The following is a 25,071-nucleotide window of genomic DNA, read 5'->3' on the forward strand; positions in this document are numbered from 1 at the left end:
AGTGTAACCTGATACCTGCTGTTTGTCTCACTGGAGGGTTTCCAGCATCAAAGCATCTGAGTCTGGTTTAAGTCCAGACTTTGACTCGGACGCTCCAGAACCTTTATTTTGTCCCTTTGAGCCAATCAGAGGCGGAGCTGCTGGTTCCTGCGTGGTTAGTCTGATGCACACGTGACTCAAAGCTTCCAGAAAGTTCAGCTTCTGTCTCGTCAGCCCTCAGAATATTATCCTCCAGATGTTTGTTGGCAGATGTGCGACGAGACTTTGTGATCTTCTTGGTCAACAGTGGTTTCTGCTTGGACTCTCCCATCTTTGCCCCGCCTCTTTCTTACCGTTGAGTCGTGACCTCTGACCCTAGCTGAGCTTAATAGATGTTGTTCTGGGCTCTTCTGTGACCTCCTGGATGAGTCGGCGATGGTTCCCAGGCTCTCAGCGTGGGTCGCTGGAGTCCCACAGCCTTAGAAATGTCTCCGTCACCCTCTCAGGCTGATGATGTCACTGACTTTGCTCCTCAGCTGCTTCTTGAGATCGTGGCGTGCTGCCGTTTGAGATCTTTCAGTCTGCTTCAGTTGGTCTTCGTCTATTTTAGTGATGGCAGCAGGCCTGGCAGTAATCAGACCTCGTGATTTTTCACGCAGGGCAGGAAGGTTTGGATACATACAGCTGTTTACTGATGGCTGACATCTCTCTGCACATTTAACTGAAACCGCAGCTGTAACACCTGAACTAATCTTTAGATTATTTTTGTGAATCAATGGCTCCCAAAAACATCTTCATCCTTATTATGATCTCATATACAAACATTTCTCGGCTCAGTGTCGTCACATTTCTGCCTAAAATTTGATTCAAAAGCACGCGGCAGGTGTAAAGATACCTTTTGTAATTTCCTCAGCAGAGTTTAACTAAAGCTTTCACCACCAGGGGGCAGAGTTTAAACTCTGAGCTAAACTCTTAATGACTCGTTGCACTGCTGGTTTCTCTTTAACGCCTCACAGCTGGTGTTTGTCTGTAGGTCAGCTTCAGAAGGTTTTAAACAGGAACGTAGAGAAAGTAGCTCCGAGCACCAACCCGAGGAAATCTGAATTCATTTGCTTCTTCGTTTTTGTGCTTCGGTCAGGTGTGGTGCCTCGCTCAGAGGCCAAACCGGTGAACAGATTCACAAATAATCCGTGACCCCCTACCCCTTCCTCCCCTTGCTCCTCCTCTTCCTCCTCGTCTCTCCAACAGGAAGGGGGGGCACATGAGAGCAGGCTGACCCCTGCTGCTGCCGTGACCTCCACCCCGAGTAACAGCAAGGAGTCGAAGGCCAGCGCCAACAACGCCGTGAGTGCACTGAACACGCCGGGAGCCACGGCGCAGAACGCTACCCAGAATGCACCTGCAGCAGCCAGTGGGGGTAAAAGCATGGAGGAGATGAGGAAGCTGTTCATCGACCGAGCCAAAAAGATTGACACTGTGTCGAGGGCCGGCTTCCCGCTGGCCTTCCTCTTCTTCAACATATTCTACTGGGTCCTGTACAAGATACTGCGGCACGAGGACGTGCATAAGCAGTAGAGACAAAGGACGAGAGATTATTCAGACGCAGGCGCACGAACATCTGCATTTCCTTTTCCATGAACCCCAGAGAGCCAATCAGGATGATCTTTGTCATGAAGGATGGATAAACTGGATCTCTGCCTGAAAACCACAGAAAACTTTTTTAAAGGTTCATGTAGTTAAAAATAATCTTCTGATAGTCTTTGATACCAAGTCTGTGATGTTGAAATTAAAAATGTTGTTGAAGAGTGCGTGGCAGACGTGACAGAGCAGCAGAGAGGGCGCCACGTGTCGGGATTACGTCCTCCACGTGGAATTCATTCTTTTCCAGTCTGATAATATTTTAGTGGTGGAAAATCTGACCTGCCAAAGACAAAGTGGGGGATTTCAGTTAACTGAAACCAGCTCGATCAATAGCGTGAAGGATACTGTGACTCACGGCCAGCTGGGCTGAACGTCTCAACCACACATAAGTGCGAGAAACTGCAGTTCCTCTAATGGCCTCTAGAGGGCGGCGCCAAAAGTGAGTCAGCGCCTGTAGACTCGTAGACCATCTGGTCTCTGTAGCTGATTTCACCATTTGTAACAACTCTATCCATTTAAACTGTAAGGCTTCGCATTATGAGGGGCGTGGCCTCGTGATAAACAGGTGGGTGGAGACACAGGCAGTGTATCAGTCAGCACAGTGGTCTTGAGTTTGAAGCACAGCCTGCAGCTTCACTTCCAGGTCTGCTGTGTTGTGTATAACAGGTGTGAGGATTCGATTTCCCTGAGAGGCCCAGACGCTGATGCAGTCTCAGCGATCACAGGTCTGCTATCAGCTGAACGTAAAACTTCTGGAAGCTTAAAAGTATTTAGAAAAATAACCAGTAAAAAGACAAGTGTGTAGATATCCTGTGTGCTGTGGACGTATCTCATCAGCATACTAATGTAAAAGTCTGAAAAAGCCGGATTCCCAGACTGAAATGCGGCAGGCGGCGTGCAGCTGAGCTCGGGCTCCGGGTGGAGAAGTGCAGCTTAGATCTGTCTGTCTCTGCTACAGTTAAAGCCTCCGTCGCTCCACCGCAGTCTGAAGTCTGAAAAGTGTGAGCTCGTCTGTTTAATCCTCTGAAACAATACTGGTTCAGACAAAGACTGCACATAAAAGACAGACAAAGACACTGTACCATAGTCCTGAGTTTTCTGTGAGTTTTAGTATTGTGTCTGTTCTCGTGACAGATCTGTTTCAGATCAGCTCAGGCTGACCTGATCTGAAACCGCCTGGAAAGAAGTGAAAGCCACAAACCTGAGAAGGACTCTGATGTCAAAGCCTTAATGTTACCGTTCTGGCTGCCAAAGGGGAAGCGATTACATGAGCTAGCCTGGTTAGCAGACTGCATGTAAGGGTGTGGCAAAACAAAGTGTCATCCAAGTAAAAACCTTGAATTTCGCTCACCAGATACGACTCCAAGTGCAGTGACCTCACAGCAGCCATGTTATTGGTCACATGATGTCATGGCTCCAAAAGGCTCCGAAAGCACAAACACGGTCCAGAGGTCCAGTTCAGGTGAAGCTAGCAGCCGCCTGTGTCGCCATCCACCTGCTGCAGAGGCGGGAGTCTATCGGGACTGGCTCACTGCCTCTAGTGGACGTCAGAGGAACTGCAGCGCTGGTTTCATCTTTCAGCTGAAGATCAAAACACTTGAGCCGCCCAGTTCAGGTTTCCTCTCCGTTTAAAGTGACGCTTGCAAAAGAAAGAACAGCCAAACAAAAGCTGTGCATCTTTGCAGCTTTCTGTTACTCAGCATCATGGGATCTGTGTGAGTCAGGTTCGATGCACCCATTGTGAGAGTTGTCCTTTCTGCACTGATTTCCTCCCTGACACGCTGACAACGCCCTGATGTTTCATTACAGATGTGTCATACATGCTTACACGACCCACACACTCAAACCTCACTGCGTATGTCGGGAGTGGCCGTCCCACGCTGCGGCGGCGGCGGCGCACAGTCACACTGGAAGCTCACACTCACTCCCTTTAAGAACATGCGAGCAGCTAGACCCAGGTTCATCACATTTCCAGTCTTCATTTTCATTTTTTGTGCGACAGAGTTTTGACATTTGAAATTCATTTGGAGAAAGTGTGAGGTGCAGTCAGTCGCTTCAGCTTTGTGACTTTAGTTCAGGTCTGAAACGCAGCGATTCTCTGCTTTGCTTGTTTTTGGGATGAATTACTGCTGGCTTACGTCACTTTGACCGTTCACGGACTTTCTTTGGAATTTTGTTGTGTTTTCTAGGAAGCAGTGTGGTAACTTTAATTACTTTCAGCTGCTGACATGAGCAGTGAGGGGGGAGCTGCAGCATTCAGTCATCTCCTTTTATATCCTGCAGTCATTTGGCACGTTTAGCCAGTTTCCTAATAATGAAACCTCATTTTCTGCACAAAGTTCACTGACACTGTGTCACAGTGACGTAATCGCTGCAGCAGCGCAGGGAGAAGGCTCCAGGTTTGAGGACTCTGCAACGAGGTGAGGAGGCGAGATTAACCAAACGTTGTTCAGGTGTCTTCTGTTCAACAGGACTCGGGTAGTCGTGGTCAGCCTGTTCCAGCTGTGATGCCAGTTTAGCCCTTTTATTTGTTTTTGAGAAATCTTTGTTTGTTTAAAGCGAACAGAATGTGATGGCGGCACAGTCGCACGCTGCTCTCCTCTGTGCTGTGTGCAGCACTCCTGTTGAACCAGCTTCACGCTCAGGCCACGTTTGTCCAAACTGTTTCCTGGAAGGATGTTCAGTTAGCTTAACACGACGCCGTTGCTGCGTTATTTACATCAGTGTTTCCCTCCCAGAAATATTTGCATAGTTGTGATGAAAACAGCCGGCCGTCTGCAGCTGTGTGCAGACTCTGCATCGCTTCCTGACTGTGCACGTTTGCGTCATGTCTCTCATTTCTGTGCTCGTGTCCATCGTCTTAGTCCACAGTCAGATGTGCTGATTACTGCTTGGTATAGCGTTAGGACACAGTCGGTGTGGAAATCTACTTGTTTTGATGATGTCCCAGTTGCGTTGCTGCTTTATGTGCTTTGATTTTGTGTTTTTGGTCAATTTTATGCAGCATGTGTTTCAATCAGCTGATTTTCAGAGAGTGAAATAAGTTCAGATTTAGCAGCTCAGGTTCAGAGTCGGCCTGGAAAGAAAGGCTGTGGCACAGGGAGATGACACTGTGACGTAACAGGTGTGTAATCTATTCCCAGAGGAACCCACCCGAGGGATTAATATCTTATCTTATCTTATCTTACATCATCTTTACTTTTTGTATTGGAGATTATGGTAAATGGCCTGCATTTGTATAGCGCTTTACTCAGTCCCTAAGGACCCCAAAGCGCTCCACACTACATTCAGTCATCCACACATTCACACACTGGTGATGGCAGCTACATTGTAGCCACAGCCGCCCTGGGCCGCACTGACAGATGACTGATGTATCGGAATTTCAGGAGCGGGACCACGCCTCCAAACACGCTTCTCCGGCTGTCACCTATATCGGTTCCCCCAGTTCTGCAAGCCGATCATTCTCGTTTACATGCCCCTCCCTCCTTGTTCTCCACTCTTTAGCTTCTTCACTTCTATTTCGTCCACGGGGATCCGCCCGGGAGCCTTCGCCAGTCCCCTTCGAGGCCTTCCCCAAACCGCAGCTCAATTCATGTCAAAGCATCACTTTTACCTGCTAAAACGCTACCAAACTTACATGAGGACGTGGGCCCAGCTGTGAAAGATAATTCGTTACATCATCCATTACATTAACTTAAAGCGGCCTCGTCTGTTCTGTTAAAAAGACCATGTTTAGCTACGTGTCACAGCCTGTATAGAAAAGATGGATTTTGTAACACTGCCAAATGTTTTTAGAGCCAGAAGTCACCGTACTTACAGGAGAAAGTTATTAGCTAATGTTAGCAGTCTGCATCCACAGGCAACAAATACCAGCTGATCACTAAAATCACATTAAAAACCTGGAATTTCACTCAGTAAAACTGTTCAGACTTGTTGGACAGTAACCTCACAGCTGACATTTGATGGTCAGATAATCATTAAAACAGCACAAACACTGTCCAGACGTCAGTTCAGGTGAAGCCTAGCAGACAGCTAGCAGCTAAAGCCGCCTGTGTCCTCGGCCTATCAGGAGGAGAACGTGTTTCTGCGGACTCACTGCTGGAGCCTCTGCTGGACGTTAGAGGAACTGCAGCCTGTGTAGATGTTTACTTCTGTTGGAGCAGTCGGTCACATGTCCGTCACTCTGGATGAGTTTACAGCACTGTTTTCACTCTGTGACACACACACACACACTGTACATTTGTGTTGTCGGTCCGAGGTTATTCATTTCTTTGAAACACAAATAAGGTTTAAAATCTTTAAACGTTCATATCGATGTGTATCTGGATCTGTGTGCTTTGTTCTTTTTGCTTCTGTTTTATGGGCCGAGCGGCTCATACAGACTGTCTGAATCCAGCTCGGCTCTGGAGCCCCGAGGTCCCTCGCTGCATCTGGATACGAAGAAAATAATTTCACAGCCATTAATTTTGCATCTGTTGTGTTTGTATTTCTACTTGCGCTGTGGTGAACGTGTCAATTTGTGGACATAAAGTTGTCGAGCTGTGTGCGTACTGCGACTCTTTGTTCACTGCACTGTAAAAACAAAGCCGACTGCCATCACGTCAGAGCCGCTTCGGGTCTGACAGGTTTTATTTCATCACCGCATCCTTGTAGTCGTTGAACATCCGTCAAACATTCCTTCTACATTCCAGTTCAGAGCGCGCGCACACACACACACGTTTTTGTAAAATAAGCTGTGCATATTTTACATGAAACTCTCTCAGACTAAAATAAACTTGGGAGCCACTTCTTAACAACGATGGTCTGCTGTTTCTTGTTTCTAGTAACCGTAAGAGACAAACGTGCTTTCTGCACGTCGCAAAGAGGAACTCAGATGGACCGCGCTCCGGTTTTAAAAGGTTAAAGTTCTTCACGAGGGCTCTGCAGCACCTGTAGCTCAAAAAGCCTCAAAAGACTTTAAGATCCAGAGACGATCAATCAGAGCCCAGAGCGTCTGCGATTATAATCAGTCAGAAATTTCATAAAATAATCTCAGAATTACTCGATTTATTATTTTTGTCTCACACTTTGTCTTTTACATGCTCCCCTTTAAATGTTCTCTCTCGTGTTTCGCCTACTTTAGTGTGTTTATACCACCTCACTGTTATCTGATAACGAAGGCTAACTTTAGTCCACTATTGGATACGATTAGAGAAGCTCTATAGGGATATATGCTCGTTAGACAGGAGTCCATTGAGATGAATGGTCCCCAAAGAGGATGATTCCTGTCCACTCGAATAATAACTGAAGGTTTAGTTCTTCCTTTTGGAATTCGTGAGGACTGGATCTTGTGGATATTATGAGCTCATTGCTCTTTTAGACATACCTGTATGGAAACATAAGACCTCCTCAGTTTGGGTTCATATTGAATCATCAGTGTGTCTGAAATGTGAAGCCGACTGGAGAACGAGGAGCTACTGGACTTTCATCAAGCTGAGCAAAAGCTTTAAGATATCTCGAAATGTCTCTGCAACAGTGTCGACGTCTCTGACATTAACAAAGCAGATCTTTGTTGTACAGACAGACCGGGGCGAAGGATTTGGGAGGACTTCAACTATCTGGGAAAAAACAACAGTTTAAAATCCTGCACACACTTCGTCTGTGACACAGTCGCCCTGATTCAAAGCTTAAGCTTTGTTCACCTCCATTAAGGAGGAGCTACATACTAACATGTATACACGCATCGTTGTTATTATTGTTTATGTCGTGTTGTTGCTGATTCCTTGTATTACTGTGCATGTACTGTTGTATTTGTAAGTGCATACACAGACTTAACTCGCTTCACTTTAGCTTTATCACTACAACACAAATGATTTCCTAAAGGTGCATTAATATCTCCCGTTTCTGCTGTCGCCACCTGCTGGCCACCAACAAGAATGCAGGTTTAGGAGAGCAGAGCAGGAGGAACATGTGTCCATCTTTATTATCCAGTTTGTGCACAGCGACCTCACTTCCTGTGATGTTTGCCGTCCGGTCCAGGCTGGCCTCACCTGGCACACAAAATATTGCCTCTGCTGCTGTTTCAGGTCCTCGGAGATCCTAGAAATCTAAAGAGCGCCTGCTGAACACGCTGCAGATCATCTCCAGATCCAAGAATGAAGGAAGGATGTACAATAAGAAGGTCAAAGGAAGAGAGCGTGTACAGGAAGTCAGAGGAACGGAAGCGTAGCGATGTTCCTCGATCTAAAGTGTGCAGAATATAAATAGTGAAGTTCATGAAGATACAACAGCTTTTCCTTTCCTCATGTGTCTTTATTATTTTTAAAGAATAGAAGGAAAACACACTGGAGCGGGTGGTATTTTCACATATTTGGTCATTATCAGCTGCTGGTTCCCATTCAGTGTGAGAGTGGACGTGCAGAGACCTGAAGCTCGCTGTAACGTATCCCCGAGCTGCGCTCCCGCTGTTGTGTAACGCCACTTAAGCCTCGCAGGAGAAAAACCAACGGTGAGGAAGAACAATGAGAGACTGACAGCTCTTTAAAGAAGCTGCTGTCTGAGGTTTTGTCTCTGACATGTCCTGAAATGCAGACTTTATATAAACAGCAACACATTTCAGGAGCTCAGGTGTGCTGATCAAACAGGAGGAGGGGAGGAGAAGAAAGGGCGTGGAGGAGGAGCCGGGAGGGCAGGTACAACAAGTTGGATTAAACCTGTAATTATTATTCTACGGAGTTTACTTAACCTCTCCCTCTCTCGCTCTCTCACACACATGCAGTGTTTGTATAGACTGATAAGGCGAGGGGGGAGGGGGGGGAGGAGGAGGAGGGGAAAACAGCTTAGCCAAAAGAATAAAAACAGAGCGGTGAGAAAACGTGATTGAGTTGGAGAGAGAGCAGAAAGGTGCAGGAAGACGCAGAGCAGGAGAGGAAGAGAAGAACAGTCACCGAGAGAAGAAGAAGGAGGAAGAGTGCAGCTGTACTGGGAGCATGTCTCTGAATGGGAAGGTGGCTCTGGTGACGGGGGGTGCTCAGGGCATCGGCAGAGCTGTGGTCCAGTCACTGCTGCAGAGCTCAGCCAAGGTCGGTACTGCTGCAACTTTTGCTTGCAGCTTTTAGTTTCCTTCGATCTGTTGTGTTTTTCATCTTTTCACCTCAAAAGCTTTTTTTCTTCACTGTTTGACTTGTTTTTTTAACAGGAGCAGGGTTTCAAAGGTGAGTCTGTGGTTAATCCAGGTTAATCTGTAATGAAATCATTGTGAAAGACTCGCTTCTCTGCAGCAGCACGGGCGTTTCAGAGAGATCAGTCATTTCTCGGAACTTCCTTTGCCATCTGTTTAAGTAAATGAATGTTTGTTTCCGTCTGAGCTGCACAGTTGTGAAACCACAGGACTAATATAGTCTGCTGAGCAAAGTAAGTGTTGCACTGTAACCAAAGTGCTGCAGAGTCCATCTCAAAGTTCTGTTCTGCAGGTGGCCATGGTGGACCTGAACAAGGACCTCGGTGAGGAGTGCAAGGCCCAGCTGGACGCCGAGTTCGGAGAAGGAAACTGCACGTTCATTGAGTGCGATGTGGCCAACGGAGATGCGCTGCGAGGTAATTATGCCGTGCCGTAAGACGCGAGAAAAGAGCTGACGTCACTCTCGTCAAAGCTTTCAGTGTGTCAGTGCGTTTGGCAGCTGTTCAGTTAATTGTGTAATGCAAACGCAGCGCACCGCCGAGCCTTGGACAACGAGGAAGCGGGCTAATTTAATTTATCACAAACCTGTCACCGAGGTCAAACAGAGCTCCGAGTTTTCTCGCCGCTCCCAGAGTCCCGCTCAAACTCAGCCTGTCCTGTGTTTGATTTACAACCACATGACCTTTTATTTTTCTCCAGTTACCTTCTCCTTTTCTGCTGCTCTGCCGGCGCTGTTGTGTGCTAGTGTGTGTGTGGGGGGGGCGTGCCTGGGTGAGAAAAAGGAGAAGCCGAGTATTTAAGTGTGTGTAAGTGAAAAAGTGTGTCACAGAGTGAGAGAGGAACAAGGATTCATTGTCTGACACTGAAAAAGTCTATCCCTGCAGGCAAACGGCTGTGGAATGCTGTTTGCTGTAGCTCCTGTGTGTGTGTGTCTGTGTGTGTGTGGGGTAAGGTGAGATTTACCATGTTTAAATGCACTCATGCATCTTTGCAGCTGTGCGGTTAACAGCTCTGTTTTGTGTCTCTGCATCTTCAGCACTAATTGCGAGGTGTCCAGGTGAGGAATGCGGAAGACACGCAGGTTTAACCCTCTCCGGTTTTTCCCTCGGGGTCTGTTTCTGCTGTTGCTGTTAGCGTAACCAATCGTGCGCGCCCACATGCAGAGATAAACCGGCTGCTGGCGGCTGATTGCGTAACAGCATGATGTATGTGCCCCTCAGTCACAGCGTGTGCGTTCGGCCGACACGTCTGACAAGTTATTTGGGTGTAAACCCCGCGGTGTCAGGATTCCTGCTCTTTGCTGAACCTGTAACTGAAACACACACAAGCTTTTCACACGTAAAGTAAAGTGAGTCCTCTCGAAGACTGCAGTGTGTAGTTACATTTCAGGAAGTAGTCAGGCCACTGACACTTCTTGTGGTGAACTTTAAACATTTTTACAAACTGATCTCTACCTGCTGCTCATGACATCACAGCCAACTGGAAATGTGGACGAGTTTTCCAGCTGGAGGTTGTTTGTTTTGGCTTGGAGTCTGGCTCTGGTCCTGAGACTGACTTCCTCCTCAGCATTTCACTTTTAATTCAGTTTCATTGCCTCGAAGTACTTTTTATTGTACAGTAATACACAACACCAACGGCTGCTGCTACCCCAGACAACCCAGTCTTTGGACACCCCGAGGTAGAAGAGGTCAGCACAGAGGTCAGCTGGGGGGTGCTTAATGTCAAACCTAGTATGCTTGATACCAAAACAAAACCAGCACATGTAGGTAGACCCAGAATGGAGGATACATATCTCATGTGGGCGATCTGGAAAGTTTAGCTTGGTCATCTCCATGACGATTGGCCCCTCTTGGTCAGCTCCATGATGATTGGCCCCTCTTGGTCAGGTCCATGACGATTGGCTCTTCTTGGTCATCTCCATGACGATTGGCTCTTCTTGGTCATCTCCATGACGATTGGCCCTTCTTGGTCAGCTCCATGACGATTGGCTCTTCTTGGTCATCTCCATGACGATTGGCCCTTCTTGGTCAGCTCCATGATGATTGGCTCTTCTTGGTCAGCTCCATGACGATTGGCTCTTCTTGGTCAGCTCCATGACGATTGGCCCCTCTTGGTCAGCTCTATAACGATTGGCCCCTCTTGGTCAGCTCTATAACGATTGGCCCCTCTTGGTCAGCTCTATAACGATTGGGCCCTCTTGGTCAGCTCCATGATGATTGGCCCCTCTTGGTCAGCTCCATGATGATTGGCCCCTCTTGGTCAGCTCCATGACGATTGGCCTTTCTTGCTTGATGATCAGCATCAGTTCGGCTGAACAGCCAGACAGCGAGGGTCCGGGCACTTCCAGAGTTCTTGGTAGTAGCTCGGATAAGTTTGGCGTGTTGAGAACGATGAAGCAGATTAAAGTGTAAACTACATGGTGCTACGATGGTAATGAGGCTCTGTTATAACAGCGAGTGCAGTCTTAATGAGTGAAACCCTGTTTACATTCTGATGGGAGCTTGTCATTGATGTTTTTAGAAGTTCCTGTATTAGCGTCTGAAATCACCCCATTTTGATTTCTTGTCTCTGTGGAACAGACACCTTCCAGAACACCGTGGACCAATTTGGCCATCTGGACATCGTCATCAACAACGCCGGCATCACCAACGAAAAGGACTGGGAGAAGACCATCCAAGTGAACCTGGTGAGATGGCAAACCAAAATAACACGCATGCTGCCTTAATGCATGAACGCTAGATCAGACTGATGCCCCGGGGGTGGTGCATCAGAGGAAGCTTAGCATGCCCATGATATCTTTCCCCATCAGCACCTCACTGATGCTCACCTGATGGAGGTGCAGCATCTGACCAATCGCAAACATGCATTTTACAAAGGATGATAAATCTGTAAGATAATTGAAGCAGAAACATTTGCAGCTTTATCTCTTTTTGTGCTTTGAGGAAAAACCTGAGGAAGCCTAATCAGAAGTATTATTATGTGCAGCACTTTGTGATTCTGTCTAGAAAGGTGCTATATAAATTAAAAAAAATTATTTATTTATTAAAGTAGCATAGAGCTTTTCCTTTCAGATCGCAACTCAGAGGATCCAGAGCACACCGCTCTTTTAGATCCTCAGCTCTTCCTGAACTGTGCAGGTTTTCCAGGCCATGTGGAATAAGGAATGTCGGGTGTAACCTAACACTCAAAGAAGGCAGGGAGTCAAAACATTTTTCAAAGTTAGATTGGAATGTGATCCAGATAGAGCCACAGGTCACAACACAAAAGTTTATCCTGTGGCAGCAACTCACTTGAAAATAGTACAAATGTTGCGTGTAGTCGGGGAATGTCAGCCTGTCAGAAGGTGAACGGTTGGATTCTTCTCATGGTGGCGACGAGGCTCCCAAAACTGCAGGTCCTCATCGATCCATGCGTATACATACAGAAACTGAAAGCGGTGACTAAAGTACTATCAGCCTCATCTTCTGACATTTTGTCTTATTATAAATTCAGCCCCACGCTAACCCGCTGACATCACATCCTGTGTTGTCCACCTTCATTCTGTGTCAGTGCCAACAGGGGGCGACACCGGCACTTGCTGAATAGATGGCGGAAATGACTTTCCTGATAAGTTCATTGGCTTAGCCAGTCGTTTCTAGTTTGGCTGGTAAAAATAACACTCTGTCTGCGGCTGTTGTTGGTCACCTGTCACAAATACCTGCTCTGTTCACCTTTGACCTCTGTGTTACAGCACGGAGAACCTCCAGCTCTCCATCTAATAGAAAGTAACGACAGCTCAGGTTTAAAGTGAAAAAGGACATGAAAATAGTTCAATCGAGATACTTCAGCTCAGTTTGAAGATCCGGACCAGTTAGATTACTTCAGCTGCTTGTGACTTCACACCAAGCCACAGTGGAAAAACACGAGCTGCGCGTCTTACCGTGGATCTTTCCTGCTGTATAAATAAACATGAGTTTTCCTTATTTTCAGTCACGTATCTCTGCTCCAGCAGTGAAGGCTCATGTTAAACATGACCATACTTCAGATAATAAGGTCAGTGTACAAGTCCTCTCTGTGAGCCAAAGCTCGGGCTGCAGACTGCTCTAAACCCTCGGTTTCACAGCTCGTCTTCCTGTTAGCTCTAAATATGTTTCAATAACAACAGCTGAATTGAACTGCATGATGTCACAGAGAGGGAATATCCTAATATGGTCTTCTCAGGCGAAAGGCTGAAATCTGGGCCACAGAAGCTCTACATACTTGCTTTTCAAACGTTTGTTTATGATGGGCAGCCAATAAGTGAAACGTTGGCTTAAAGACAGGTTGGCCTTTAAGGGGAGGGGCTAAAGCAGCTTGTTTTAAACTGAGGCACTCATACGGGGCCCAGTACAGGACTTATCAACTGTATTTGAGTCTGACAGTGGACGGTGATATGGGACTGACACAGTACAAGCACAAGAGGGACTAAAAAAAGCCTCTTTCTTGCTAACAGCACAGCTGGTCGACGATGGGATCCACCATCGAGACTCTGTAAAGTGTGGCCCGCAGAGAGACCTGATCTCTTCTCACAACATACCGCTGTGACTCATTGTTCCTGAATTGGCTCCCGTTCACATCAGCTGTTGGAGTCAGACTCCATCCAAGTTCCAGTTCGAGGATACTTTCCTCCACTTAGTTGCATATTTGGGATGTTTTAAGTTTTCAGATGTGAACTTTCGACTCCAACAGAACTGTATGAAACGCAAATGTGGGACTTAAGATGTGATGGATGTGCATTTATGGAGTGCGGCATGTTACGTAAAGGCCCTTGCTGTGATAGCAAAATAAAAGTCTGCCCATACAGTCAGTGATGCTTTGGCACTGGTAGCACTGGTAGCACTGGACCGGGAGCTGCAGAAAGGGAAATGTGTTGCAGTGGTTTGTATCACATCTGTCTGACAGTGTGTTCATGCAAACGAGGCGTCTTCTTAAAAACAAAGTTAGTCATGGACTTCCTGAGACTGATACTTTTTACATTATTCAACTCAACTTTATTTACACAGCAAATCACAACAGCAATCGCCTCAAGGCGCTTTGTATTGTAAGGTCGACCCTACAATAATAGATACAGAGAAAAAGCCCAACAGTCATATGAGCAGCACTTTGGCGACAGTGGGAAGGAAAAACTCCCTTTTAACAGGAAGAAACCTCCAGCAGAACCAGGCTCAGGGAGGGGCGGGGCCATCTGCTGTGATTGGTTGGGGTGAGAGAAGGAAGACAGGATAAAGACATGTTTTCCTTAGAAAATATTATTATAAAGCACTACATATGTATTCATTGCTATGCAGATGATGCCCACCTATATGTATCTATGAACGCTTGAGCAGGAAATGAATCAAACTACTCAGATTATGATTCGAATTCATATAACTTTATTAATCCCAGAGTTCACAGCCGACCCAGCCTACGCTCTCACAGCCCACTGTCTTTAAACTCTGATTTCAAGAGCGGAGTCAAAGCAGAGGTCAGGAAAAAATTCGATGAATAAAAAGAACAAAATAGATTAACAGCGTGCTCAGAGGGAGCGTTTCTGTACTGCTGCGCCTTAAACTGACGGTGATGTTTGATTCTGTGTTGAGCTGAGTTCCTCATCGACGATCGTTGTGTGTCTGGCAGGTCTGTCTGAGCCCGTCTTTGTGTTGTGGTTCCTGTCAGCCCGTCATACATGCTTTAATCAGTCACAGCCTGATACTCGGATAAGAGCTGATACACTGCTAACCACTTTAAAGGTGCGCTGTCTCACGCTGTCAGTATCACTTCTCTTTCTTAAGCAAACTTCAGATCTGTCAGACCATTTTCATTCCAACACTGACATCAGCTAAACCAAAGCAAAAGTTTAATTCATTAAAAAGTTTTCCATCTTTGTTTTCTTGACTCTCGGGTAAGTTCACACCTGGTGCCCCAAAGAGCTGTTTGTCTTTGGAGTCGGGTCCATTTATGCAGCCCTGCTGGTCTCAGACTGGGGGAGTGTTTGTGTGCACGGCCGGGTGTTGCCTCCTACACGACTCTGTTAGGAGCACATGAGTTTGGTATATTCAGCAGGTCATTGCTGGAGAGGAGACCAGGTGAACACTTCACCTGTGCTCTGAGTCCTGATGCTGCTGGGTGAGTCACCTGACTGCTCACCAAGTGTCTGTGGGCAAGAAACAATCTGCTTTTGTCATGGTGCTGGGTCGTTGACCCAGCGTTTTGTGTTTTGTGATTATTTCCCTCTGTTCTAGTTATTCTGTGTCCTCCCCCCTTGTGTCCGGTTCGGGTTCTAGATTTCCTGTTTTGTTCTGAAAGTCTGTGTCTGTTGTCATTGTGTTCAGCTTGTGTCCTCCAGTCATCATGTGTATTCAGATCAGCTGTTCTTCCCTCCTGTGTGCGATTACCCGATTACCTTGTGTGTGTATATATAGTGGGTGTCGGTCTGTGTTCGTTGTCGGCTCGTCTGTGTTTCTTGGTATCCTGGTCTGTGTCTCTCTGCTCCGCTCTCCGTTTTGTAAGATTTCAGGTTTGCTCTTTAGTTTCTCCCAGTTTAGGTTTCCGTTTGTAATTACTTATGCTTCATTGCCTGTTTTTGCCACCGCCACCGTGTAAATAAACTTCACTCGTATCATCAGTTTACTGCATTTTGGGTCCTCCTTTTCCTCCACTCCACACAGCTCACTCCGCCAGCCGTGACAGCTTTCTTTTATTTGTTGTTGTTTGTTGTCCCTCAGTGCTTCATGACTCCATGCCCAAACACTTTTAACCCAGTCTTCATCCAGACCCCCTCCTGCCCCCTGTTTTGGGGGCCTATAACATGACAGTAATAATGTGACACTAACTGGAGCTTCAATAACCGCATCATTTCTGTTGCTGTGTCAGCTGTTCTGCCAGATATGTGAGCTAAAGAAACAATTCTTTGCAGTCAGTGAAGAGTGAGAAGCTCGTCTTTAAAGCGTGTTATCAGTGGGTTCACGCATGTTTAACTTCCTCATCACGAGCGCATGCCTCAGTTTACAGCTGTGAACACTCACCTTATCTTTGTCTGCAGACCTCGGTCATCAAGGGAACCTACTTGGCTCTGGAGCACATGAGCAAAGAGAACGGCAAGCAAGGAGGCACCATTATCAATGTATCCTCTATGGCAGGTAACACGCACACGTGCAGAAACATGTATTATTAAAACAACAGACACTCTGCCAGGCTTTCAGATTTCATACAGCGATTTTTGTTCAGGGATGTTAAAGTTCGCCAAAGATTACACGACAGTTGTGTCCATAAGGCCACGGCGGCGTGTGACTGCGCTTCGCCTGAGTCGCTGCTGCTGCTGCGGCGAGCTGCCAGTGGCTCTGAGAAAGAGGCGCCCCCACTCATCACCCTCCAAAATCAGCTGACTAATGTTCCCAGTGCAAATACAACAATCAGCTTTTTCTTCCTGTTCATTTCAAAGGGCAGAGGGCAGCGAGTCAAAGGTCAGCAGAAAGCTCAGCTCAGTCTGACCTCATCACAAGGACGTTTTCTGCAGCGGCACACCCGGGCGCGCTTCCTGTCTGTCAGCTTTTCTGCTTCTATTTTGTGCTGCGAGCTGAGCTGAACGCTGCGCTCGCCGCTGTGTCTGTGAACCTTCTTCACTGTGCATGAACCCTGCAGCTCTTTAGAGACCTGCAGCTTAAAAACACGACAGCGGGGCGTCAGCACTGACCTCGTCACATACTTGGAAGCAAAATGGTGCCCTTCCTGAGTAACAGCAGATATGAATGAGTGATATGAGCTCTAGGAGTGGACCAGCTGGGAGCACCTGGCTCTCCGCTGACTTTCTCCTTTCAGAAAATGTGGCTGTGAGAAATCTGTCCTCGCTGGAGGCCTGGCTCATGGAAACATTCCTCTTCTTCCTTGGATGTGGGTGTTGTGTTAGAAACACATGAAACAAAAAGCAGCTATGACAGGTTGGCAGATATCCACCAGGGCTGTGGATCGCTCCGTCATGGAAAAGTTCATTCTCCTCCAACATCTTCTCTCCATCACAGTCCAACACAACAAAGACGAGTCCCGAGCTCTGCTGGTGTTTTATTGTCCTCATGCTGCTCTTTAAAGGCCTGCGAGAGCCGTGATCTTCCTCTACAACATCCCACGCAGAGCTCCGAGGAAGCTGCGTTTTCTGTGGGATTAGCGCCGTTTATGAGACCAGAACACTTCGGGATGTCCCCTCATGCAACGGCAACGTGCTTCATTGGAGCAAATAAACTCCACGTAGGCGATGATTAGATGAGACAGATTATAGTGAGTTCCTGTGTGGTTAGATTACACACAGACACACACACTCCTCATTATGTTGCAGTGACTCGTATCTGCTGTCCCGCTGCAGGCTGCAGATCCAGGGTTGACCCTTCCTTCGTTGTTTTCGCGGCCTCGGGTCTGGGCAGAGGTCTTCGAGCAGGTGTTAGGTTCCAGGTCAAAGGTCGCACTGCTCTGTGCCGTAAAAATATTTGTGTTTCACAAAGATTCTGAGTGATGTTCCTGTGGGAGAGCTCCCAGCTACAGATCGGCTGACAGTTATTAGAACTTCACGTCACGCCCAGGCAGTGTGACACAAAGCTCAGCAAAGCCAGGATATCTTCTCTGTGGTCGCACGACGGTGGTCATCAACCCGATAAAGAGAAGAGAAGATAACCTTTATTAGTCCCACGCGTGGGAAATTTGTTTTGTTACAGCAGTGGACAGTTGTATAGAGAAAGAACACTGGAATAATATATCTATGAGACATTGTACACAATAGAATAGAATAAAATAAAATACTGTATACAATAGGATAAAAATAGAAGACAAATGCTATATACAATATGAGTATAATACAACGATGGCAGAAAAGATTATTGCACTTAGTATTATTGCATATGTATGGATGTGTGTGTTTGTTCAGTTAAAGTCTTTGTTGTGGAGTCTGACAGCAGTGGGGAGGAAAGACCTGTGAAATCTCTCCGTCCCACACCGTGGGTGCTGCAGCCACTGAAGGAGCTGCTCAGTGCTGTCACAGTCTGCTGCATGGGGTGGGAGATGTTGTCCATCAGGGATGACAGCTTAGCCGCCGTTCTCCTGTCACTCACCACCTCCACTGGGTCCAGAGGGCATCCTAGAACAGAGCTGGCCCTTCGGATCACCCTGTTCAGTCTCTTCCTGTCCCCAGCAGAGATGCTGCCGCCCCAGCAGACCACACCGTAAAAGATAGCAGAAGCCACCACAGAGTCATAGAAGGTCTTCAGGAGTGGGCCCTCCACCCCAAACGACCTGAGTCTCCGCAGCAGGTACAGCCTGCTCTGCCCTTTCCTGTAGAGGGCGTCTGAGTTATGAGTCCAGTCCAGTCTGTTGTTCAGATGAACACCAAGGTACCTGTAGCTGTCCACAGCCTCAATGTCCATACCTTGGATGTTCAGTGGTTGCAGTGGAGAATGCTTGTGCCTGTGGAAGTCTACCACCAGCTCCTTGGTTTTACTGGTGTTGATCTGGAGGTAGTTCAGCTGGCACCAGTCCACAAAGTCTTGGGTCAGACCTCTGTACTCCTTGTCGTCCCCATCAGTGATGAGGCCGACTATTGCAGAGTCATCAGAGAACTTCTGCAGGAAGCACTGGGTGGAATTGTGGGAGAAGTCTGCAGTGTAGATGGTGAAGAGGAACGGAGCCAGAACCGTTCCCTGTGGGGCCCCCGTACTGCAGACGACCCTGTCCGACACACAGCCCTGAGCCCCGAGGCCGACGCTGTCGATGTCATTTCCTGTTTTTATCCTGGTTTCTCAGAGTTGAGGAGATGAACCATCCCCGGGTCATGTGACACTGGTCCAGCTGTGATGTGTGTGGATTACAGATGATCCGTTTGGTCAATAACAAAGTATTTTTCTATCGGCTTTGTTCAGAAACATATCTGATTAACGTGGAGCCGCTCAGACGATTCTCAGGCACGTTTTCATCGTCTGTGCTTCACGTCAGAATTTAATCTGTGTTTGTTTTAATCATGCATCATGATGTCGATCTAGCACAGCTCAGCCTGCACTAACAGCAGACATGTGGTAATCATTTCACCCTCATCCCACTGGTGATAACATCAGTGTGTGTGTGTGTGTGTGTGTGTGTGTGTGTGTGTGTGTGTGTGTGTGTGTGTGTGTGTGTGTGTGTGTGTGTGTGTTGTTCATTTGGATAGAATAGAATAGAATAGAATTCAACTTTATTGTCATTGCACATGCACAGGTACAGGGCAACGAAATGCAGTTTGCATCCATCCAGAAGTGCTTTAGTGATATAGATATATTACAATATATATTAGCAATAATATAGATATGTGAGTATATTACAGAAATGGGTCTATTATGGTATGTTATAATGTACACGGTATGAAGTATGTTGTGAATATTCTATAACTATAAGTATGTACAGGCTGTAGTGAGTACAAGCTATGTACAGGATATGAACAGGATATAAATATGAAAAACTATACAGAATATGAAATAAATAACTTTACAGAATCTGAGATATACAGCTATACAGAAATGGGAACTATGCAAGTTGTAAACAGTTGTAGGATTAAAAATTATCGTATGTACAGAATGATTATTTACACAGAGCTATACAGTAGTGCAGTTAAGATAAGTGAGGGTGTAGATAGTTTCTACAGAGGCTATATAAAGTGCTAGTGGTTGTGAGTGGTGGTTCAGTCCATGTTATTATTGTGTTTGAGGGTACAGTTGTCCATTGTGGGTGTGTGTATGTTCAGTCCATGAGTTTAACGTGGGTCAGATGTCAGGAGGCAGAGTTCAGGAGTCTGAATGTCATGTGGTCACATGACATTTGTGCAGCCAGGTCGCCGGTCGTTGTCTTTGTTGTTCTCGCCAACGCACTGTGAGGACAAAGTGAAGGAAATGTGTATTTATTATGAAAGCCTTCACGGAGCTGAAACAGCAGCGAGTCACGCGGTGACTGTTTCATCAAAGACAGGATGCTCGGACGGGTCTCTGAGTCGGGTTTAATCCCAGTAAACCCGGATCAGCTGAGCCTGCGGCGTTTAAAACGAGGTGCAGCTGCAGCAGCTGTGTTTGGCCTGCATGTTACAAACTGTGATAACATCGTGTTTTTCCCTCTGGGTCTTTCCTTTTTCAGCCTTCATGCATTCCCCTCACCAGCCCGTCTACACGGCCACTAAACACGGAGTCATTGGCTTCACCAGAGCGATGGCGGTAAGACGCACACACATTAGCGAAAGCGCAGCACGAAGCCTTTCGGGATGAGAGGGCCGCTCAGCAGCTTGTTCTCGTGTCGCTGCAGGACGCGGCCATTCAGGGCGACTACGGCGTTCGCATCCACGCGCTGTGTCCGGCCTTCGTCGACACGCCCCTGCTGCAGTCGGTGGAAGACGAGGACAACATGGGCAAGTTCGTCAAGTTCAAGGACGACTTCAAACGGAGCATGAGCAAGTTTGGAGTTCTACAGTAAGTCCATGTGCCAGTCAGCAGCAACGATCACCAAAAGTGATGCAAACGTGTTTATTAAGGTGCCTGTTTAAAGCCTCGTGTGGACGATAGAGGAACTGCAGTTTTTGGCACATCAGCGTTAGCTCCAAAGTTTGGCGCTTGTTGCTGCTGCAGTGTTTCATGTGTGTTTTAAACCTCCTGCAGATGAACGTTGGCACATTGCAGTCCGATCTGGTCTCACCTCAGCTGTCTGCGCTACAGCAGCAGCTGGTGTCAGCTGAGTGTGCTCAGGGAGCTCAGAGGTCTGGGTGAGGACGCGACATTCAGCTTCATATGAATGAAGCTGGACGAGTGAGAGACCTGCTGCTCAGCACGGATCAGATCTGTTCTTAACTCCGCTTTAAACCCGTCTCTGCTCTGATTGCATCACTGCTGTTTGAAAGACTTCTTCTCTTTCAGGAAACCCGATGAAGCGTTTGGAGCGGTTCAGTCCAGCTGTGAGAGACGCTGAACAGTGTCCACACTGTGCAGAGAGCACGCTGTGTGCAGTTTGCTCAACGCTGTGAAAGCTCTGCAGGAGGGAATCATTTAGTGTCAGAGGAAATTGAGTCCAGATGACTTCCTGAACACATGTGGATATATGCATCTGTACATCCACTGACTCGCTGAAAGAGGGCAGAACAGCAGCTGTAGTGTTTTTAGGGAATGTGGTGTTTACTTGTGTTAGTCACTCTGTAAAAACTCAACCTGCCTTTGGAGACAACAGTAAATCCCCATGATGTAAATCGTTATATTTTAGTTCAAAGTTACGGTGAGTTTAGTTTGAGTAAAAGCTTTCTCAGTGACTTCTGAAAGGCTGAACTCTGGAAACAAAGGAAACGGCCAACAGGGATCCACAGTCCTCCACGATGTTACACAGTTGCCTAAATAAGGATTCAGACTCCTGACTGAGGTTCTCCTTCCTCAGATTAAGATTTGGAAGCGTTTATAGTTTAGACTAATGTCAGTTTGAGGATAAATATGATGTGATGGTGGCACTGAAGTGGCTGCAGTGGGTTTGAGATGAGAGTCGTCTGTAGTCGGTGTTGACATTTGAATCAAGAATGTTCTTAATTTGACTTAAATCATGGAGATAAGTAACGGGAGGATAGTTTGTTAGGGTAACCCGCTGGGTCGGCCTTTATGTTCAGGCGAGTTCAAATATTTGAATCAAGTTGTTATGGTTACAGTTGTTTGCTGAGTCACATTTAAATCCAGTTAAGAATTATTTGAATTAAGTGGTTGAGACAGGATGATCCAGTAGGTTCAGCAAGTTTAAAGAGCTCATTGAAATCAGTTGTTTGGATTAGTTTGGATTCTATTCTGGGAGCCAAGATAATCCATCGATTTAGCTTCAAATCCAGTTTTAAAGCTAGGAAAAAGTTCAGTTTTATTTATATAGCCCCAATCCAGGTCTTTATGTCTTTAAGACATTCCTGCAGTTTAAGGCTACGTCCACACGTACACGGGTATTTTTGAAAACGGAGATTTTCCGTTTTCGTTTTAAAAAATAATCCCGTCCACACATAAAGGCAGAAATGAAGGAAAACGCTGCTATGAACATGCCAAAGCAGCAGGTGGCGCTAGATTCCTAACCGTGCAGAAATGTTGGCCAATCAGAAGTCTAGAAGCCTCGGTGGGAAAAAGTAAACAAAGCTGGGGCATAGAAGCAGAACCGAGTCGTATGTGTGGAGGGACAGTAACTGTGTGTATATGTAAGCATTTAAACACTGCAGAGAGTAGAATTAACAGTATTGTAGAAATTCATTTCACCGAAACAATAACGTGGCGCACAGTGTGACGTCAAAAAATGCGCACACCTTTGACGCTGTGTTTTCTGCGTTTTCTCCGTTTTTCTCGTCCACACGTAAACGCAAAAACTGAGTTTTCAAAAATATCCACCCTGGCCGGAGTTTTTAAAAATCTCCGTTTTCAGTGACCAAAAACGCCGTTTACGTGTGGACGGAAGGTGCAAACGCATAGAAAAATCTGCGTTTTCAAAAATACCCGGGTACGTGTGGACGTAGCCTAACTCATTGGTGTGTGTTATCTGGCTTCATGGACAGATAGAGCTGGGTGTCATCTGCATAGCAGTGTAAATGTATGTTATGTCTTCTAATGATGCTGCCTAAGGGAAGCATGTATAATGTAAACAGAATTGGTCCTAGCACTGAACCCTGTGGAACTCCATAATTAACCTCAGTGTGTGAAGAGGACTCTCCATTTACATGCACAAATTGTATATTTTTACCTTATTTTACACATTGCTGTAGATCAGGGGTGTCAAACTCAAATACACAGTGGGCCAAAATTCAAAACTGGAACAAAGTCGCGGGCTAACGTTAATATTTATTGAAAAAAAAATCTTCCTCCAGATATAAGAATGAATCTTTTCTTATGGACTCAAATAAGTTTTGCTGGAAAAGTGAATATGGAACAAGCAAAGCTTAATACTAAACAATATATATATTAGCTGTATAATACCAGTAGGCCAGCTCTAATAGTAATTTGGTATGGCTTCGTGGGCCAAATGTAATTAGGCTGCGGGCCAAATTTGGCCCGCGGGCCAGAGTTTGACACCTATGCTGTAGATAATGATGTGTCTGTGGGATGACTTGTTTCTCTAATGGTTAAAATTTAATTTGTGAAGAAAGTCATGAAGTCGTAATTTGTGATGCAAAAACAACAGCGTGTGTTTTTCTTCTTGTTGACCTGCAGGCCGTCGCTGATAGCAGAGGGCATGATGAGGCTGATCACGGACACCAGTCTGCACGGAGCGGTGATGAAGATCACCTGCTCCAAGGGAATCCATTTCCACACCTATGAGCCCATGTCGGCCTGAGCTCCACACTCAGGACTCACATGCTGAAGGAAAGATGCGGCGCTCTAACCCGTCTGACTGCAGCTCACCAGAGACGCTCGGGACGACACGTGGACGCTGCAGGAGCTTCAGTCAGAACTGCGTCTGTTTGGATTCGAATCTTTTTTATTTAATAATCATCTGCATAACATGAAAACAGTGATCATACAAACAATATCCAGCAAGCCAAAGTTACAGATGAGTTTTTTCGTTTTTAGCTAATTGTTTGTGCGTCACAGGAAACGCTGGACCGTCACTGTGGTCCACCTCAGAGATGACGGCTTCTTTGATTAGTGTTATTTAAAGAACTGTAACAGTTACTCTTTTATAGCTGGTTTATGTGACATGTAAACACAAATAAATCAATAAATATGGAGTTTTGATAACCTAAACAATAATTGTATGCTAACATTTGTAGTTTCACAATGTCTGTTTATTTTCCGTGTTTTAATATTTATTCACAGCCAATACGTGGTACACGAGGAGTGAGGTCACAGTATGCACATCACCCATTGGTTTGTAAAATCCAGTTTTTAGACTGCAAGCTAGCTTGGTTAGCAAAGCGTGTACATGGACTGTAAGGATTAAAGACGCCTTGCCACCCTAACTTCTTGAACGTGGAACTGCTGGGGCAAGAAGTTTGCATAATTAGGGGCGTGGCCTCTTTGACGGAACAGGCCGATGGCCGCACAGGCGGCTGTAGCTGCTAGCTGTCTGCTAGCTTCACCTTTGCTAACTGGAGTCCCTGAACAGAGACCTGTGAACCGTTGTTGGAGCCTTTTGGAGCATTTTTAATGTCATCATGTGAGGTTACTGTAGTAACAGACTGTCCAAGAAGGCGGAGCTCCAGGTTTAGTGCCTGCACTAATTAGCATAAGGTCACCTCTAAGATGGCGTGAGCCAAAAACCGGCATTAAGTCTGCACACAGTGGGTAATTTCAAAGTTGTTGCTTCCATCTTTATCCATAGTATAGGAAAGTGTGTGGAAATGCTTAGTAGTCTTTGATATTCTTCATATCAAATATTACGCTTCCAACTCAATCTCCCATTTAAACACAATAACGGCGGCGGTACCCTAAAATTATTCCTCCTGCAGATGTGTTTCCTGGACTTGAGCTGGTTTTTATTCTGATCATCTTCTTGTGTGGCTGGAGGAACATATTTGATACTCATCACTGTGTCAGTCCAATACAGAAAAACGACTGTGGCAGCAGCATGCAGCAACTTTATTTGTACAGCGCAATCCTTTGTGTGTCTTTATCTCCTCTGAACTGTGGGCTGGGACACAGCGTCAGTCAGCCTTAGCCCTGTTTTCACTGTTGACATTCCTCATAAATCCTTGGCCAATTGAATCCTTTCACCGTGGTGAAAATGTTGGCTTTTTCCCAAACTGGGCGCTCTCCAAGAACCCGTGTGTGGTTTGCATGAAGTCACAGGTTGTCATGAAGAGACGGGTATAAACAAAGAGGTTCAGTGAGGCTGATCTCACAGCTGCTGTGCTGAAGTTTCCCTGTGAATGAATCCACAAAGACATGAAATGATTTGTGGTTATGATCGTTGTCTTTTCCTGGTCTGGCTCTCCAGTTATCGTTCTACAGTCTTTGGTCTGTAGAACGATTGGTCCCCGACGTTTAAGTCTGCTTTCTTCTGACTGGCTGCCCCTCACAGAAATTTGAACAGAAAGTGGGTGGAGCTTGTCTTCTTACAATGACAGTATCAGGGAGTGTACCCAGGCAAACTGAGAAACCAAGTGTTCAGAGCAGTTTGCAGCCTGAGCTCAGGAGTAATGTTAGCACAGTGCTCCCTCGCTATATTGCGGTTCATCTTTTGCGGCTGTCGCAATTTTGCATGCTTTATTTTTTTTTTTACAGCCCATTGTGTTCTGCATCCTGATTGGCTGTAAATCGTTGTCAATCAATCCTGTGCCGTGTCTCGTGTACAGTACAGAA

The 25,071-nt window shown here is 46.3% G+C and overlaps 2 protein-coding genes across 6 annotated transcripts in view; both read left to right on the plus strand.

Moving 5' to 3' along the window:
• Positions 1-8,355, plus strand: part of glra3 (glycine receptor, alpha 3) — a 54,533-nt gene extending 46,178 nt beyond the window's left edge. For 2 of the 4 annotated variants that reach the window (XM_080881283.1, XM_080881284.1), the window contains one exon: positions 1,228-8,285. In XM_080881283.1, coding sequence (XP_080737409.1) covers positions 1,228-1,554 — 327 coding nt within the window. In that variant the 3' untranslated portion in view covers positions 1,555-8,285. Of the gene's footprint in view, positions 1-1,227 lie in introns of all 4 variants that reach the window. The other 2 variants (XR_013971519.1, XR_013971520.1) reach the window with 2 other exon arrangements.
• An 86-nt stretch (positions 8,356-8,441) lies between these two features.
• On the plus strand, positions 8,442-23,520 carry hpgd (15-hydroxyprostaglandin dehydrogenase). 2 transcript variants are annotated; one of them, XM_080881299.1, is made up of 8 exons: positions 8,442-8,681; positions 9,072-9,195; positions 11,359-11,465; positions 15,819-15,915; positions 18,676-18,717; positions 19,913-19,989; positions 20,078-20,241; positions 22,981-23,520. In XM_080881299.1, the coding sequence occupies exons 1-8, from the start codon at positions 8,589-8,591 to the stop codon at positions 23,102-23,104; spliced, it is 828 nt and encodes a 275-aa protein (XP_080737425.1). In that variant the 5' UTR covers positions 8,442-8,588; the 3' UTR covers positions 23,105-23,520. The 2 variants fall into 2 exon arrangements, with proteins under 2 accessions (XP_080737425.1, XP_080737426.1); XM_080881300.1 differs by lacking the exon at positions 18,676-18,717.
• Positions 23,521-25,071: the final 1,551 nt, after the last annotated feature.

The sequence above is a fragment of the Rhamphochromis sp. 'chilingali' genome, assembly GCF_963969265.1.
Source record: "Rhamphochromis sp. 'chilingali' genome assembly, chromosome: 4".
In the NCBI taxonomy this organism is placed as follows: Eukaryota; Metazoa; Chordata; class Actinopteri; order Cichliformes; family Cichlidae; genus Rhamphochromis; species Rhamphochromis sp. 'chilingali'.

What these genes read in the sequence shown, in the direction of transcription:
- hpgd (XM_080881299.1), top strand. Translation starts at nt 8,589, where the DNA reads ATGTCTCTGAATGGGAAGGTGGCTCTGGTGACGGGGGGTGCTCAGGGC. An exon ending in AGACCATCCAAGTGAACCTG is followed by an intron (nt 11,466 to 15,818) that starts GTGAGATGGCAA and finishes CTTTGTCTGCAG; the next exon opens with ACCTCGGTCATCAAGGGAAC. An exon ending in GCCGCTCAGACGATTCTCAG is followed by an intron (nt 18,718 to 19,912) that starts GCACGTTTTCAT and finishes TTCCTTTTTCAG; the next exon opens with CCTTCATGCATTCCCCTCAC.